Raw genomic sequence first — 17,923 nt, 5'->3', positions numbered from 1 at the left:
TGTTTAAAATCTATGGTTTCCCATCACTGCTTGACAGAAGCTGACCCAGAACCATCCCTGAACTATACGGCAGCCCATCATTGCCGCCATTGGAAATCCCAAGCACAAATGAAGAGCAGCTGCTTCATAGGCACAGGGAATGCAGGTATCATATGATCTGGTAGGGATGTACAACTCATTTACTCCGTCAGCTCCTGCTTCCTCATGCACACCTGGGATTCCCAACCGAACACGTGGCAGGTCCCAGCATCATCTCTGCAAGCTGCGTGCTCTTGCCTTTTGGGGCCATGCACACTGCTCCCTCCTCCAGCACAGACTCAATCAAAACCATCTCTGGCCCTTCTCAGATCTTAAAAATTCATTGCTCAACTTTCCTTTGAACGTGGTCAGGGCAGCAAGGTGAAGAGGCTTGATCCAAAGCCCATCATAACCCACCCTTCCATCAAAGGCAATGGTGCAGCGAGGCAGGGAACTACCAGGTGGCCTCTACAGTTCTGCTAAGAAAATGCAATGGGCTCAAAAGACGTCCACGTAGCAGCTACAGAAGGTGTTACCCACCCAAAGGTCTGCATATGCTACTTCTTGCCCAAATGTCAAGTGGGTCAGACTGTATCTACCTCTGACACACCCAAGAGAGCTGACCTGTTACACTTCAGCAACACACACTTGGCTTGCAATACGAAGGGATCCTGGTATTCTCTGATAAAAAAAAAAAATAATCAAAATGTTCTGATTTAAAAAAGGAATTGGGACTTGTGGTAGAGATGCTATCTTTTATTAGACCAACTAGATTTTTGCAAAAAAAATATTTAATTGCAAGCTTTCATGCACAAACAACCTTCCTCCAGGCATAGGAGAAAAGATTGCAAAGCTTATCCTGGGTAGAAATAAAAGTTCATGTCTCATAGGAGAGTTGAAGGTGGTAACATTTCCGGTTTGGAACAGTTCATTTTACACGCAGGTTAGGCTCAGAGAAAAGTTGGAATTATCTCTTTACCTCAAAGTTGTTTGGAGGTAAACAGGGTGTTGTCGTATTTCCACATAAAGAATTTTTTTTGCAAAAATCTACTTGGTTTAATAAAACATATTGCTTCTACCACGAGTCCTAATTCCTTTTGCTTCTAGACCAATGCAGCTACAACCTGGATAGCTGATTTAAAAAGGTAACCCCAAATCCACATTTTTTTTCTGTGATTACAATGAAATGCCACTAATATATCATCATTAGTGGCATTTCATTTCAATCACAGAAAAAAATGTGGATTTGGGGTTACTTTTTTAAAATCAGAAAATTTGGGATTTTTTTTTTTAAATCAAAGAAACCCAGAATCCCTGATAATAAAGTATTAGCAAAATGAAGAGAAAATGCAGACACGGTTATGAGCACATTGATGATTCTATGCCTTTTATTTAGTTATTTCAGAAAATACTTTTGTTGAGAGTTTCTCACAAAAACTCCTTAACAAAAAAACAAAAATCCGTACAAAAGTCTTCTTAAGTGATGGGGATGCGGGGGAATGAAACAAATGGGATTTTTTTTAAAGTCTGAAACAATTATCCGAAACAACAAAATAGAAAAGAAATTTGCACGACAGTATAAATATGGAAGAAGAGTTTTCCTTGAGTTTGTTGGTTTGGTCCGTGGAATTAAACGGATGGAAAAAAGAGAGGTACGTATACCCGATCTAGCCTTTCCGCCTTGAGTTCTTCCCTGCCTCCGACAAAGAGCGTGCACATGGAGAGGGGACCGAGGGGTACAGGTGATAGCTTTGCTAGCAGACTACCCGAGCGTGCCACCTCGAAGGTGACAAAGGAGCTGGCAGAGCCAGACCATTGCAGACCCTAACACCAGTACAAGAAGTCAGCCAAAGCTGGGGACTCCACCTCCAGGGACTTCATCTACGTTAGACAAAAGTCAGATGCAGCTGTAACTCCAACCCACTGGGACAAAGACCGATCTCATGGGCACCCCCACTGCCATCCAGACAGGAAAATCCGCTCAAAATTGGGGAGTGGGAGAACTTGCGTATAGCGGGTGGCAAAGACAACTTTAGAAGAACAAACAGACTTCACTTTAATGCCCAATTGCGCAAGGAAGATTCATTCAATGAGCTCTTAAAACAGTCGCTCTCTGCAGAATGCTATTATCTCCCCCATCTATCACACCGACAAGACACCTGGGACAGAGGAAGAGAGAACGGGTGCTTCTTCAAAGGCTTTTTCCATGGCTCAGGCTAAGGGGCAGGTGAGGCCAGCTGTGCTCATGCAGCTTGACCATGTCTCAGACCTGCTCCTCCAAGCGTTCGCAAATGGCCGTGAGTACTCCATGATCCAAGTCGGTTATTGCACAACCCAGGAGGGCAGAGAGGGACGCTGTAACACTGAATTACGGATCCCCCACGTTGGTGGAGGAAGGGCACTTGGATTATTGCAGATGTGCACCACGTTGCAGGATGCGACCCAAGAAGAAAACCCATCTGAGAAGGTGGTTATCCCCTTTTTTTTTTCCCCTGGCACCTTTGCAGGTGGATTGGTCAATGCTAGAGACTTTAAAAGAGCATAAAATCTAACCTGGAAGAAAAACGGTTCTTCAGAACAGAAAGTCTTGTCCTGGGACAAAACGCAAGGAATTTAGAGCTAGTTCCCGCAGGGCTGGAAGGGGGAGAGTTATCTGGATGGGAGCCCTCTGCATCACCTGAACCAAACGATACCGGCGGTAAGACAGCCAGGGCTGCATCGCTGCTGCAGCTCTCCAGCTTAGGATTGCACATCGACTTTTCTAGCAGGACCAGAGGAAATAGGGAAGGGTGGGGATATCCCCCTCTATGGAAGACACTGTTCAACAAGTAAAAAAAAGGCATAGAAAAAGAAGGGATTCTTCCAACACAACCTGTCCCCTTTACTGGTGGCTCTGAACATATGCGCAATATAAGTAACATCAGACATACCCATGGAGAGCTGGAGGAAGGGGGTGTGGCGATCGATACGGTACAAAGGGCAAGCGTACAAAAGGACTATATGGCAATGTAAGGCACTTGGTTTACAGAGTACGGTGAGCTTCTTTGCGGAGATGCAGGATGGTACAAGAGGAAAAGCTGCCTGGGGTGCCGAAGGAATTATGGTTGGCTTGGACTGCACAAAAGCCACCTGCGAGCGTGGGAAGCGGGTCCCTCAGCAGGTGCAAAGCCACCAGCTCCAAGTGACACCAGCCGGTGCTTTGCAGAAGTCCTACCAAGCCTCTGCCTCTTCGAAGGCCCCAATGGTAGCCATCTGGCTGGAGAAAGGGGGCAGGAGTGGGAGCGCTGCACTAAGCCTAGGTGCCCAGTGCTTACATCTTCCAGCTTCCCCTTTGCTGGTGTTAGCATCCACCTTGTATCCCGTAATGCTGCTCTCCCATTACCAGAGCTCCCTCCACCCATATGATGGATTAGGAAGAAGCACACCATGCACCCAGCAAGGGCTTGGGGCAGTCACAAGATGCTACCTATGGGACCTCTGGGAATCTGCAGCTGGCATTGCTCACTTGAAGCTCAAAGGTTACTGGAGGCAAGGGGAAGGGATTTAACCTGAGCGGCTGCATCAGGTGCCCAGACCCTTTCTCCCCAGCCCTGGATGTGGCCATCAGCAGGAGGGAGAAGCATGGCTGAGAAGGCCTGGAAAATAAACCCGTGAGAGCTGCAGTCGGCTCCTCTCACCACCCCGAAAAAAGCACGAAGGAGAGCGTGGGCAAGCGCCATACCCCACAGGGAGACTGGCAGAGACTAGCAAAGAGGGATGAGCCAGGAGCATCTTGCGTCATATATTCCCACCAGGTCACTTGCCCCATAGGAAGGAAGGGTAAGCCCTGATTGCTACCTGAATTGCTTGGGAAGCAAGTCCGCACCTCTGCCCCAGCCCACTTTCTGCCTCTCCCCTCCCACTCCAGGAGCAGCAGCACCCCCGCCACGCTCAGCCAAGAGGAAATGCTACCGAACAAGGTTGTGATAACATGCAACGTGGAACCAGCTTTGCCAAAAAGGAAGCACCCACCACGGTGCAACGGGAATGGAAACTCCTAATTGCTTTGCTGCACACAGGGGCAACAGGGAAGTCCCGCAGAGGGAGGATGCAGCAAAGCAACCGGGCAAAGTCTTGATCCACACGTGGCACTGGAAGAGACCTGCTGCCTAGCGGGTTGGGATAGGCCTGGCAAGAGGAGGGCAGGGGTGAAGCCGGGGATAGCGCCAGAGGGGGGTCCTGGGTGTCAGAACAGTCCTGCCTGCCGCCATCGCCTTCCAACACCACGTGCAAAGAGGGGCCGATGAGGGAAAGTGGTCTTCGGAAACAGATGGCCTCTGAGGTAGATTTGAGGGGATTTCCATCCAACCCGCCGGGGCGGCAGGAAGGCTGCCGTATGGCGCGGGTAAGGTGGGAGCCCTCCCTCGCCCGCGGGCAAGTCTACGCCGATTCCCATCCCATTCATGGCTCAAAGGGAACGATGGGGCTGGGATTCGGGAATGGGATGGAAACCTGGTTGTGATATAGCACCTTGGTGGATACAAGCCCGGTATCCTTGGAAGAGGAAAGGGGGCAGAGAAGGGCAGGGCCAGGCTGGGATGGCAGAGGCACTCGGATGCCCAAGAGTGGAAGGGTACGGTCGTGTTAACCCCATCGGGACAGCGTTCTCCCGGACGCGGCACAAAAGCTTAGGACCGTGACGCCCCAACACCACGTGACGCATCCTGAAGGCTGCAGAAATGGGGTTATCTTGCTGGTAGTGGAGGGGCTCAGGCAGATGCCACCTGAACCCAAATTTGGCCTGAGCTACTTCCCTGGGTGCAGCCATCCCCGCCATAAGGCACTGAGAGTCAAGGGGCAGAGGCGAAGCCTGGTCACCGTGCCATTGAGGAGGGGGAAGGACAAGCCAGGACTGGGCTCAGCCATTAGCACCAGCAAGTCCAGAGGGGCTGGTGCTGGGAATTCCCTTCCAGCTGCAGAAGCGGGCGAGATGAGCAGATGCTGGTCGAGGTGCCTTGGTGGGGAGAACAGGCAGGAGCTGTTCCCCACTCGGTCACCTGCCCAGCTCTCTAGGACATGACCCAAAGCCAAGGCTGGAGGGGCTGCTAAACACAGCTAAGGGCACATTGCAGCCTCCTCTGGGGAGATGCTTGGTCTAGACCTGGAGTGCCTTCTGGATCCTGTGGAGCCTGCTCGAGGCAGGACAGGCTCACCAAGAGCTTCAGAAGATGCCACAAACACCCAAGATCTGGCTGTAGTCTCCCCCCATGCCCAACGGTAGCAGTCACTCGGACTATGCTTGCAGCAAGTCAGCCCCTGGAGCCACAGCTACCATCCCTCCAAACCACGGATCCAGGGAAAAATAGGGTTGCTTGGGGGAAGGGAGCAGGGAGGAACCTGCTGTGGAAAAGGGATCATATATCTGGTACTACCTTGTGGTGCATATTCATTTAAAAAAAAAAAAAAACAACAACCCAGTAATGAATGGAAAGAGGGGAGTGGGGGGAATTGCACGATGGTTTATAATAGGATTGAGAGGAAGATGAAGGCTGGAGCTTCGTGTTGGGCTCCTATGTAGGGAGGAGAGATTGGCTGGGGGGGGTTTGGTTTTATTGCAATGGTCTGAGAGAGGAAGAGAGAAAAAAAGAGCATGGAAGAGAAGAGAGAGAGAGAGATAGAGAGCACGCGCGAGCGCAAGCTGGTGAAGACAACGTGTTTTCAAGCCACCCAAGATGGCACCTGCAGGGCTGGGGAGCAGAGGGCTGGTGCTTAGTCCTGGTCTCTCACCCTCCGGCCCTGCAGACCGGCCTTTGGCTCTACGGAGACTTGAGCTTCTTGGTGCGCGGCGAAGTCCCGTTCTCGGCTTTCACCACCCCGTTTTCGTGATAACCTGGGGGCAGGGGAGGGGGAGTGCAGCGGGTCACTCAACATGAAGGGGACTGGGACTGTCCATCCCAGAGGGACAAGCCCAGGGAGGGATGTAGAGACCCAGGACTGTTTCAGCTTTCTCTGTGCTGGACCCACACCCTGCCTCCGCTGGTCTTCGCACGCTGAACAGGATGAGGACGGTAGCAACTTGGTCCAGCACTGCAGCATATGGGCTGTGAGGGAATGCAGACCCGACTTCTCTTGGGTCGTAGCCCATGGGGCTGGCCTGACTTCAGCTGGGGCATCCCCATCCCACCCCCCCCTTGCCCCACTGTCGGCAGCCCCGACCTAGCACTCACCTGACTCCCTCTTGAGGGGCTTGGACTGCTGTTTGGCAATGGTGGCAGAAGCTGCGGCCCGCTTCCTGGCGCTCTGCTCGTTCCAGTACTCCCGCCAACGCCGCAGCTGGAAGTGGATGAAGCGCCACATCATCCAGGTCTGGAAAAGGCAGACCACGAGCAGCACGCCCATCCTGAAGGGAGCAGAGGAGACGCAGCTGAGAAAGCAGCAGAGAGGCGAGCACCAGAGCAGAGCCTCCAGAAAGCTGGAGGGACCCAGGGTCACCCCGAACATCGCCAAGTCGGTCCCCAAGCTATTAAGCGGCCTTTTATGCCCCCGAGGCCCACAGAGAACTGGGAACAAGTACTTGTGGGACTCCCCAAACCAATTTCTTGTGGAGAGGGAAAGTCAGGCACCAACCGGCATGAACATGAGCCTCGTTGGCAGCTCAGGCTCCCAAATTATCACAAACATCTTGGTCCCTCCCCACCAAGAAAGACCCCTGCACAGATACCAGGGAAAAGAGCAACTGCTGGAACCACACAACAGGGTGCTAACGAACACCGAAAAGCTAAAAGGAGGGTTTTTTTACTCTGTCCTCTCTCTCTGGTCTACAATAAGTCATTTGAGTGAATCAGTCCTAGATTTTATGGCCTGCCAGGACACTTATGATCATCTACAGCAGCCTCCTGTTAGAGACAGGACAGAGAACCTCATCAAGCCCACAACATCTGACAGCGCATCCTTTCACAAGGTACACGGTCCTGATTTACACACTGGTTGTATCGGGGAACCGTTCCTCCTCCCCCACTATCTGTGACAACAGGCAGTGAGGCATTTCCAAACAGAAGCTCGATTCAGTAAACTGACTGCATCCCTCCAAGTGCAGCGATGGCTAGAAAAGAGGCCATGCACCAGTGGTCTCTCCCTAGAAGATGGATTTGCCATGCCCCTTCATATCTGCCGACTTGACTTGCCAAGCGAGGCGTGCGTTTGCTCACAGGGTTTCCCCCCCTACTGTTTAGCTGAGGCCCAAGACAGCCTAAAACTCAGCACACTCATGCACTCAGGACTATCCCTGGTCCGTGTTACAAAAGGCAGCCCAAGCAGAAGAAATCTGGAGTTTCAGATCCCTACACAGGGGATCTGAAACTCCGCAAAGGAAAAACAAAACTCTGCCCTGGGAGCCACACAGGGCAGTCACTACAGCTTTCTTCCGCCTCCTTCCCTTCCCAACAACACGAACGTATGCCCACAATGCCAAGGATCTCCCAAGCTACAGACCACAAAGTCGATGGCGAAAGCCCTTGGCAAAGACCTACCTGAGCAGCAGAGTGTTGAAGTTTCCTTTCTCAGGCTCAAATGTCTGGTTGTCCTCCCGCGCCAGCCCAAAGGCTATGACCAGCACGGAGAGGGTGAGGGTGAAGAGCCGGGTGACCACAAACACAACAGCCCAGGCATTAAACCTGTGTGAAGTCAAGGCAGCAGAGTCACCAAGACAAGCCTCCCCTCACCAGGACTCCCCAGGCAGGCTGGCAGGTGCCTGGAATACAGTCATTTCAGCAGCTGGACTCCTCCAAGGAGCCTGGGACAAGGGTGTTTTGGGGGGCTGGTGAACCTTGGCCCACCTGTCCTACAAGGTAAGAGCTCATCTAAGAGCTTCCCCAACCACTGATGCCTCAGTGAAGGCCCCGCTGCTTAAAAAGGCCACAGAGTACCAGGACCCAACCAGTCACTCGTGAGGTCCATTAGCAAGAGGAAATGCATGAGGCTGGTGTTGGTGCCATATGACATCCTGGGCAAGCCAGAGTGGGCTTGAGCGCTCTCCAAAACACGCTCTGTTTTGATTCTGCAGGGCTTTCTGCTATGTCTACCCCAGGACCATGGCCACCCACACTCAGGATTGTTAGTCCAAGCCTGGAGTGATCTAGGGTCTGATTCTCTGATGCCCATCATACTACAACCCACATCCAAGCAGGGAGCTCTCGGGTTATTTCTGCTGGGATGGCAACAGAGATCATCACCCAGACAGGGTCCCAGTGCATGAGGTGTCATGAAGCCATCTGGTGACAAATGGCATGATCAACCTAAACAGAAAAACAGGCAAAGCGGGAGCAGGAGTCTGGGGGGGGGGGACAAAGGATGGACCATGGGGAGGGAGACCATGTCTGAGCCCATGTCTCATGGTAGGTCAACAGCTGGCTCAGGCTCTAGTGCTGGGGGCGGGGGAGGAAGCAAGTCTACTCTCAGCTCCATGCACTTACAGCTTCTCGTTGTTCTCATCCGTGAAGTAGACAAGGCGGGCCATGTGGAAGAGGAATTCGGCCACGTATTGCAGCAGCAAGAGGATCAGCCCCAGCCGGGTGAGGCTAGAGAGAAAAGAAACAGGCACGGCCATGCTGCAACCCATCATGCTCCATCCCCCTTATTACCCTGACTCCAAGTGGGTACCACCCTAGTGCCTACAGGCTGCAACCAAACTCCAGGCCCCTTTGTAGCAGGGGCTGCGCAGATGCAGCAGGAGAGATGCCCTGCCCCAAAGAGACTGCAGTCTGAATAGACAATCCATGCAGGAAACTGAGGCACAGAGAAGTGCAGTGACTCAGCAGGGCCTCCCAAGTCCCAGCCCCTGGTCTGTGCTGCCCATCACATACCCTACATGCCCTGTGGGGAGAGATACTAACCCTTCACATGTGTTTAGCTGTGAAGCACCATGCCATGGGAGAAAGCTTCTCCTGGCACAAGAGGGGGCCATGCCTCATAGCCAACACCATTTGATGCTCTGAAAGCATGAGGCATCATCCGTCCTGGCTGATGTACCTAAAGAGCCTCTTTGTTCCCAAAAACTGTAACCATCACCTTGCCTCCAACGTATCCTGCAGCTGGGAGTTTCAAAAGCCATTTGGCTTCTTAATAACCCTCTTTATTCAATTCTAAACACGGTGGCGAACTCTAAATTTCCAGGTGTCGAAGCTAAGACCCCAGTCTCCAGCAAAGGCTGAGCTCCCACCTCCAGGGCCAGGGCTAGGGCTAGGGCCAGGACCCCAATGTTGCAGCTGCAGAGGCCTGAGCAAGCACCGTGGGGAGACCGGACGCGGCAGCACTCACTTGAGGAGGTACGCTCCAGCAATGTGCACCAGGTAGAGGCAGATATACTGCAGCTGGCGGGGAATCTCCTCCTGGAGGGGGAAGCAAAACCAAACGAGGGGGGTCATCCCACATGACAAATGACACCCCAAGCCAGGTCAGGGACTCTCCCTGCTCCTCCAACTCCCATGCAGTGCATAGTCATGGCATGATGGTAAAAAATTCAACCCACCCCAGCTGAAAAGCCAAGGAGGACAGCGTGCCTGCAACAGCTGAGAAGCATCTCCTAAGCTTGCTCTTGGTCTGGCACAGGAGGAAGAGCGGCCCGCTCTGGCTTTTTCAGCACCTGTCTCCAGGTTCCACATGTCCCGTACTCAAAGGTTGCTGGCTTTTTCAAGCCACTGCAAGCACACCAACCTGTCTGTCGGCTCCTCTGCCCGAGGAGTGTGCCCAGCACTCACCTTCCGCACCTTCTGGAAGTACAGCTCGGGCAGCGCGTGCAGCCAGTAGGACAGCTGGCAAAGGTAGAAGAACTTCACCTGGAACCTGCAATGCCAACAAGTGTGAGAGAGCAATGAGACGGTGCTCCCCACTGCCTCCAGCCCCATGCAACACAGCCAGCAGAGCTCCCAGGTGGAAGTCATGTTTGGATGAAGCCCCACGACGGGCTGATCTGTCCTTCGGGGGTCAAGAGGAGCATCCACCTGAGCATACAGCACATGCTCAGAGCAGAAGCAGGACATACAGAGCTACCCCAGGACCTACAGCGGTTCCCAGCATGGGAACGAAAGACAACTGTGGTTCCTGGCCAGCTGCATTCTCAATCAGTTACCCCAGCAGGAGACAGACTGGCTATCCCTGGAAAGAGTGAGTCTCAACAGGAAGGAGGTGCTCAGAGGGGTGCACGTCACCTACAGCCCAGGCTAGGCTCATTCTCTTGTTTGAGGTTGAAAAAAAGAAAGCCTGGCCTGGGGCCTCGGGTAAGGAGGTCCTGAGGCTGCTGAGACCCCCTAACTACCACAGGAAGAAGAGGGGAGGAGTGTCTGCCAGGAACCAAAATATAGCATGACGCATCTGCCCATCTGCCAACTATGCACGGCCTCCTTATAAACTTGACACATCAGCTCTGCATGTGGCATTCAACAGCCAGCCCCTTTGCTATGGAGCCATCTCACCTGGAGCCTTTGGGGTCTGCGCCAGGGATGGATATAAAGGTTATTTCACCCGTGGGATCCTGGTTTCCTGGCCTGGGCTGATGTAGTGTTGGAGGAACCCAGATAACTACCTAGCCTGACTTCCTATAGGGCCCAGGCCAGAGGGTTTTACCCAGTAGCTTGGCACCACAACAAGAAGAAGCATGCATTCAATCCCGAGGCCTTGCTAGAGTAGGCAACAAACCCCCATGTTCTGCTCTCAGCTCTGCCCCAGGCCTTCAAGACAGTTGCACCTTCTCTACCTCTTCACATGTGCCCATAAAGTCTTGGCTCCTAGTTTTTCAGACACTGGTTATGCTCCTGGCTGAAGCAACCATGCACAGACTGAAGCTCTGCATACTCATGCTCTCCCGGGAGCCTCCCAGTACATCACAAACACAAACCAATCCAGCTGTACAAAAAAAGCAGAGATGGAGGAAGGACTGTGACCCTGTTTTATGCGTGGCAAAGAGTGAGGAAATCAGTATAGGAAAAAAAAAAATGCAGAGACTGAAACGTTGCCAGTGCCAGACTTCTTCTGCAGCACCCAATAATACAACAGTCTGTCACCCCTTGAATCCTAGCAAGATGACAGATTTCCTTTGCATGCAATATGCTCGGGTGGGAAGGGGGGGCATGAATTCACTATGAGGGACTTGGAAGACATACGGCATACAGCACCGAGTGCTACATATCTGCTGCTGACACACATCCCAGAAGAATGTAAAGAGGAAGGAAGTGGTCAGCTGCAGCACTGAGCACATTGTGAGCATGCTTACGGAAGATAAACATGAGGGTAGTTTTCCCACAGGCTCCTTGGGTTTGAGAAGTATCCTTCCTGCAAGAGAAGAGAAAGTCTATTAAGCAAAAGGAACAACCGGTATGCGGTTACCTGTCAGCACAACGCCGGCCCAAGTAGGGCCTGCTAATGTCACGCCAATAAAAAGACCACCCCTAAGAGAAGCCTGGATGCCAGCTTCTTTTGAGGAGCTGCTGTAATCCCCATGCCACCAGCTAGAGAATGTGAGAGGCAGGTAGCAGAGGGGGTCTGCTGGGCTCTTTGGCCTTCACCTTGGGGGCTGATCTCCTCTGGGTCTGCTCTGTGCCTAAGGGGGAACCAAGACTGAACAAAACTCTCTGGGTGTTTCTTGAACAAGGGAGCAGAAAGCAGACAGCTGTACTGTCGCAAAACTTTGCTGCTCCCCCGCAACCACACTGAACAGCTCAGTGGAAGGAGGAAAAACCTGAGAACGGACTCAGTCCCGCCTGCTTAGTGTTTTGGTGATCTGGTGAAACCACATTTGGATGTTGCCAAGTCTTACAGGGCTTACCCAGTCAGCAAGCCCCAGCTGCAGCATGGAGAGAGGCATGTGCTTCTGCTATTATAGCTGGCTGCAAGGCAGTGGGTTTCTACAGGAACCAAGTCTTGGCTGCATCTCATTTCCCTATGCTATGCATCTGCCCATATCTACCTCTTACCTCAGAGAAGGGATGTGGTGCTCAATGTCTGTACGGAGGCCTGCATCTGACCTACCACTGGGGCTTCTAGGTGCTAGACAACACAGGTGACAATGGTTGTAAAAGAAACCTGAACTTGTTTTCTTCTCCCTCATCATCATGTAATGCTTTGCAATCTCAAACCTTCTTTTCATGCAGCATACAAAAAAAAAATCATAGAAAATGAGGTTTGGAAGGGACCTAGTCCAAAGCAAGAACAGCCCCAACTAGATCATCCCAACCAAGGCTTTGTCTTCAAAACCTCCAAGGAGGGAGACTCCACCACCTCTCTGGGTGACCTATTCCCATGCTTTACTACCCTCCTAGTGAGAAAGTTTTTCCTATCACCTAACCTAACCTTTCCTTACTGCAACAGAGCATTGCTCCTCATCCTGTCATCCACCACCGCTGAGAGCAGTCTAGCACGATAGAGGTGAAACCATGGAAACTTCAAAGATTACGGGAGCAAGCTGGTTTTGATGCTGCAGGCATGTTAAGCATTGAAAAAGACTGGCTGTATCAATACTGCAAGTTTTATATGGATCTCTCCATTCCTGGAAACACTGGGAAACAATTGATGCAGATCCCTTGCATACAACCAAGTTTGAAAGCCTTACTCTCCTGGGGGAAAACTGCTCGTGCTCGTTTGTTCTGGATCAAGAGGCCATAAAAACAAAGGGGTGAAGGGCTTAAAAGGGCAGCCTGACCTGAGGTCAGAGGCACGAAGCGGGACAAAGAACTGAAGGACTTGGACCTGTACCTAGCAGGATGCCGTGCAGCTGATGGCAGATGCCTGGAAAGCCAGTGTGAGCGGGGACAGGCCGTTATTATGCGTGCTTTCTCTGTAATGGTTTTTTGTTCCACCCTAAGCAGCAATGGGCTTGGTGAAGGTGGGCTTGAAGGTCCCCAAAGGGAGAAAGTGATGGGGTAAAGCCATACATGTTCATACATGTCTCGGGGGACCAATGCGTTCAAAGCCTGGTTGGTAAGGCGGTGCCTGCTGGAGGCAAAAAAGCTGCAGGCAGGAGACCTGGGCATCAAGGAGGCCACAGGGCATTGTGGTGTGCAATATTTCGGCATAAAAGATGTCATCCAGGGGTTCTCAACCTTTCTGAGCTCGAGCTCCCGCTCCATAACTTCTGTGACACGAGTGGTACCCAATTTCCAGAACTAACTTATACATTACAATGCTTAATTCCTTGCAGAGGGGCCTGGCAGCAGGGATGGGCAATCAGCCAGGCAGGGACCAGCCTGAGCCTGGGTTTACCTGCTTATCTCCCCACACCTCAACCACCACCAGAGCATCACTGATGTAGCCAGCGTGCTGGTTAAGCCTGGTGGTGCTCATAGTTTGGGCCCGGCATGCTAGAGGAATGGTATGGAGCCAATCCACGGGCCAGTTTGGGCTCTGCGCCACCCTTGCCCAGCCAAACCAGACTCCGGGGGCTTCACACTGCCCCCACCTGATCCCTGTGCACCAGGATCAGGTCCCACGCTGCCCTGCATGCCTGATCTAGTACACGCACCCCGCCACCAGATCCCTGGGGAGCCCTGCAGGCTAGATGACAGCCTCAGGGACCAGATTTGGCCCACAGGCTGGGTGTGGAGCACCCCTGATTTAGCAGACGTGCTTCCCTCTCGCCTTCTTTGGTAAAAACCAAATTGGGGGAAGCTGGAGCTCAGGTCCATGCTTTATCCTCATGGAAGAGCATCTTCTCTGCCAAATTGCAGGAGACGTGGTGCTTAAGCCCAAGAGGGGACTGGCTGCGGGACAGAGCACAGGCTCAGAATGGCCCAAAGCCTCTTTCTGGCTTCCAGCATCCCCCTGCCCCTCTGCAGAGCACCCTGGCATGGCAGAGGCCCTGGGGATGCCTGCAGCCCCTGATGAGAGGAAATGAATGGCAGGGGGCTGGGGCAAGAATCGCCAACAGGTGAAGTTGCAAACTTGCTCCCAGGGGGTATGTGCAACCCACAGAGGGAAGGCAAGAGGATGGGCCAGAATTTCAACACCCAACTACCTTGGCTGGAAAGAGCAGACCTGCTGCCCAAGGTATGCAGTCTTCAAGGGGTTAGTTGCAGCAGTGAAAGGGAGCAGGCACCAGGGCCCTAATCTAACTGCCCTGTAAGCCAATGCCAGCTGCTAGAGAGCTGGCAGCACAGGAGGAGGAGGTGGGGGCAGAGGCAGAAGGCAAGCAGGCAAGAGCAGACTGTCAGCCACCCCCAAAAGATGTGGGGGCTTTGGTGATGGGGGGTGAAGGGGAGCGAGAGGTACTGTAAGCTCCCTGGGGAAGGAAGGGCCTGCCATGTTGTTCCATGTTTGTACAGCACCTAGCACAATAGGGTAGTAATAGATTGGGGGGTGTTATTTTGGCAACATGCCATTTTCTTTTAAGCATGGAAGGAGCTGGCTGTGGAGAGGTCACTTCCATGCCAGCCCGGTGCATTTTCGGGCCTTAAGAGGTGTGGGGATACAGCCGGCTAAGTGCTCTCTGTAAGTGTGTCGACATCAATGACTTCTGTCCAAAACTTGCTGAATGAAACACGCATTCATGCCCAGCTTTAAACTGCAGTCCCAGAGGTCCGTTCTCACCCATCCACACTCATTTTGCAAGGAAGACCCTCCGCTCATATACAGGCACAGTGCAACCACTGCAATGATACAGGTTTCATTTAGTTTTGGGTGGGGACAAGCCAGGAGCACGTGAGCTAATGCTCACAATAACTTACACAGCGCCTGATTTTCCCAAACCGCTGCCTCACCTCGCTCCCTCCGACCTTCAAGATCAAAGCCACAGTTCTCCACTGCCACGTGTTAGGGTCTTTTGGCATCACAAGGTTTTTGTACCGAGTGGCCCCGCTCCCTGCCGTTCACAATGGGGGCATGAGCAGAATAGTAATTGGGCACCGTGGTGCTAGGAATGCAGAGTTCGCCGGGTTTGGGAGAGTTTATTTCCTTCTCTGCTGCTTCCAGGGGCTGTGGTCTCCTGGGTTGAGAGAGGGGCTCTTGCTGAAATGCAGGAGGCTAAGCTCCCCGCCCCCCAGCGACTCTGTGAAGCACCAGTAGCAGGCATCTGAAGCAGCTGTGTTGATTATCAAGTGCTTGAGTCACTGCACAGCCTGTCAGACAGCTTGGCTGCGTGAGACTTTCCAGCCTTTTTGCTGTGAATAGAGGGGCCTCACAGGGCAGAAAGCCAGGCTGACAGGCTTTGTGGGAAGGGAGCAGGGTGCCAAAGGAGAGGAAGAAGGGCCTGGGGTCTTATGTCTTTCAAGGGGGTTCTGCTTGGGAATCCATCCAGGATCTAAGCTGTTACTACAGCGCAACACAGATGGGGCTTTGATTCCCTGACGTCAGTAGCGCGATCTTCCCTACCTTCGGCAAGGCCACGTTTTCACTCCAGGATTACAGGCTGCACACTGGAAAACCTTGCACAGAGCATACAGTGCAGCAGTGACATGGGTCTGAGCCTGCCGGCAGCCCAAGCAATCACTGAGGAGCAAGCTGTCCCGCTCACCGCAGCATGGGGCTGACTGGAGCAGCAGGACAGGCATCAGGGTTGCCGTTCCGCAGCTGATCATTTAGCGTCCACTTAACCAGCTCATCTCTTGCCCCCAAACCACCTCTCACCTCACCAGCTGCCTGAATCACTACAGCCGCACATGACACCTCTTGCAATGCAGAGATGAGTACAGAGATGAAACAGCTCCGCATCAGGTCACTTCTACAACTAGGTGCCCTGGAGGCAGCTGGAGCAGTCGTGTGGTTTGTGCTCTAATTTAGCTCCCTGAAACCTTTGTCTTTAGTTAAAAGCAGAATGGAGATAGACCTTTCCATCGGCTACGCAGTCCCCTCACCCTGATGCAGAACTCATCATGGAGTACCTGGGACCTCAGTGGGCATGTTGCTTCACAGCCTTTTGACCTACTCCCCTTAAGAAGCCCCGGGACCCTAGAGAGGGCAGCCCTGGAGTAAATCAACCTACTTCAAGAGTACAAATGTAACTGGCATCATGCCAGTCTGCCCAGAACACACCAGCAAAGAGGATGCTGCAGCAGGAGACTGGATGCACACCTTGCTGGGGTTACTTGACCCCAGCAGTCCTTCCTGCCCAGAGCAGGGGGGCTGGACCCGATGATCCCATGAGGTCCCTTCCAGCCCTAAACTTGTGCGTGTGAATTTGTGCACATCATAAAGGACACCTTCTACCTCCTGCTCAATCTACAGCAAGGGAATTACACTTCACTAGTGCAAGGGGAAACCCGAAAGGGACTGCACCAAGCCTCCATGGGACCCATCGCCACAACTTACCGTCACTATGACATATAAGCACCAGATCATGGAGGTGAGATGGAATGCAACTAGCTGTCCTGATTCATTGAACTTGCTGTGTTTGACCTTGGAGAGATGGAAACGCCGGCTGATTTTCTAGAGGAAAAACAACAAAACACATAAGCCAGCAACTCGCCCTTCTCCTGCCATCCATGAGCTCATCATCTGCCATGCCAGCCCTAAAGGCACTCGGGCCACCCACAATATAGCTCTGTAAGGGCCACCCAAGAGGTGCTGGAACAAATGACTCACATCCAGGGCATAGTCCTGCACTACGGCATGCAGAATGATTGCTATGAAGATGTAAAAGAGGATGGTGACCAAGTCCTTCAGCCCATAGCGATAGTGAACGAGCTCGCCATCTGCGGAGAGAGAGAAAGAGAGAGAGGTGTTAGCACTGCAGCTCCCCAACACATCCACAACCCACTCAGCTTGATAATGGAGCCTGCAAAGACAGGGCAGGTCCGTGGCTAAGGGGTTTGCCCAGCAGAAAGATGGTTCTTCAACACCCTTTCACCGCTGGGGTGGCTCTTCTGGGACCTCACACAGACATTCAATCTTGACAGCCGGGGGTTTGTCTACCAATGGGTTGCCATGACTAAAGCAATCCACTATTTAGCAGGTGGGTTTCAAGGTAGGCTCTCCCCGTCTGGCCCCTCTAGCAACTGCAGAACCAGATCGAGGGCCCGAAGTTGCCTTCCTAGATGCTGAGGGTGCGTCTATACGGTAAAGTTTGCACAGCAGGCAACAGCACCCTCCAGCGTGCCATGCTTCTCCCCGCGGGATGCTTAATAAATGAGAAGCAGGGTAGCCGTGGTTGTACAACCCTTCAAGTGGGCTAATTCGCACCGATGAGTGATGGTGTCACCTCTTGCTGTGACACCTGTGGAGACATGGATACCCTGTGTGGACATGGCTGCTCTGCTTCTGGTTGAGGGGGCAGCCTGTACGGGTCAAAGTGTGTTTGAGGGGGCCACTGGTCCCAAAAACATTAGAGACCCTTGTGACTTCAAGCTGCCCCCAGCTCCTTATATCCGAGACAAGGCAGGGAGCAAACGGACAAGCCAAGAGCCCACAGTCACTCCATACAAATAACCCAAAGCCCAGTAAAGTGAGCATCCGCTCACTTATTGAGCATCTACAGACTTGTTGCCCAGTGGAGGGGGCAGGATTTTGGCAGTGAGGTAAACCCTCAATTAGGAGGGACTGGTATGATCGTTTTGTATTAAAGGGACTTGTCAGATAAAACGAGGAAAGCGATTGTATCCCAATGCTAACCCCTCCCCATCCAGGTCTTGTACTGCCTCTTCCAGGGGCAACATTCATGTCCCACCCTCTGGGGCTATCTGCTCCACTCCCTTCCCCATCCTCCATTAACTCTGGGCACCATCTCATGGCTTCCCACAGTTTTGGCTTTGAAGCTACCCTAAAAAACAAGCCTGTGAAGACATTTATTATGCTCAAGGATGCAGATTCCCCAACGCTTCGTGGTTTTCACAGCATGGTTTTCACAGACATGAAGACTGCAGGGGTTAAATGGATGCAAGACACTGAACTTCACTCTTCCCACACAAAAAGGGTAGTCAGGAACCTGGAGCAAAAGGGAAATATAGGG

At 52.5% G+C, this 17,923-nt stretch overlaps 1 protein-coding gene across 2 annotated transcripts in view; it reads right to left on the bottom strand.

Annotated features, from left to right (window-relative positions):
- Positions 1–1,377: 1,377 nt before the first annotated feature.
- TRAM2 (translocation associated membrane protein 2) overlaps positions 1,378–17,923 on the bottom strand; it is a 44,384-nt gene continuing 27,838 nt past the window's right edge. For both annotated transcript variants that reach the window (XM_014599630.3, XM_006270717.4), the window contains 9 exons: positions 16,561–16,670; positions 16,288–16,404; positions 11,264–11,322; positions 9,753–9,837; positions 9,313–9,383; positions 8,469–8,573; positions 7,527–7,670; positions 6,225–6,397; positions 1,378–5,887 (listed from right to left, as the gene is read on the bottom strand). In XM_014599630.3, the coding sequence (XP_014455116.1) occupies positions 5,814–5,887; positions 6,225–6,397; positions 7,527–7,670; positions 8,469–8,573; positions 9,313–9,383; positions 9,753–9,837; positions 11,264–11,322; positions 16,288–16,404; positions 16,561–16,670 (938 nt within the window). In that variant the 3' untranslated portion in view covers positions 1,378–5,813. The remainder of the gene's footprint in view (positions 5,888–6,224; positions 6,398–7,526; positions 7,671–8,468; positions 8,574–9,312; positions 9,384–9,752; positions 9,838–11,263; positions 11,323–16,287; positions 16,405–16,560; positions 16,671–17,923) is intronic.

The sequence above is a fragment of the Alligator mississippiensis genome, chromosome 1 (genome assembly GCF_030867095.1).
Source record: "Alligator mississippiensis isolate rAllMis1 chromosome 1, rAllMis1, whole genome shotgun sequence".
Lineage (NCBI taxonomy): Eukaryota > Metazoa > Chordata > Crocodylia > Alligatoridae > Alligator > Alligator mississippiensis.
This window is presented reverse-complemented; position numbering and strand designations above follow the sequence as displayed.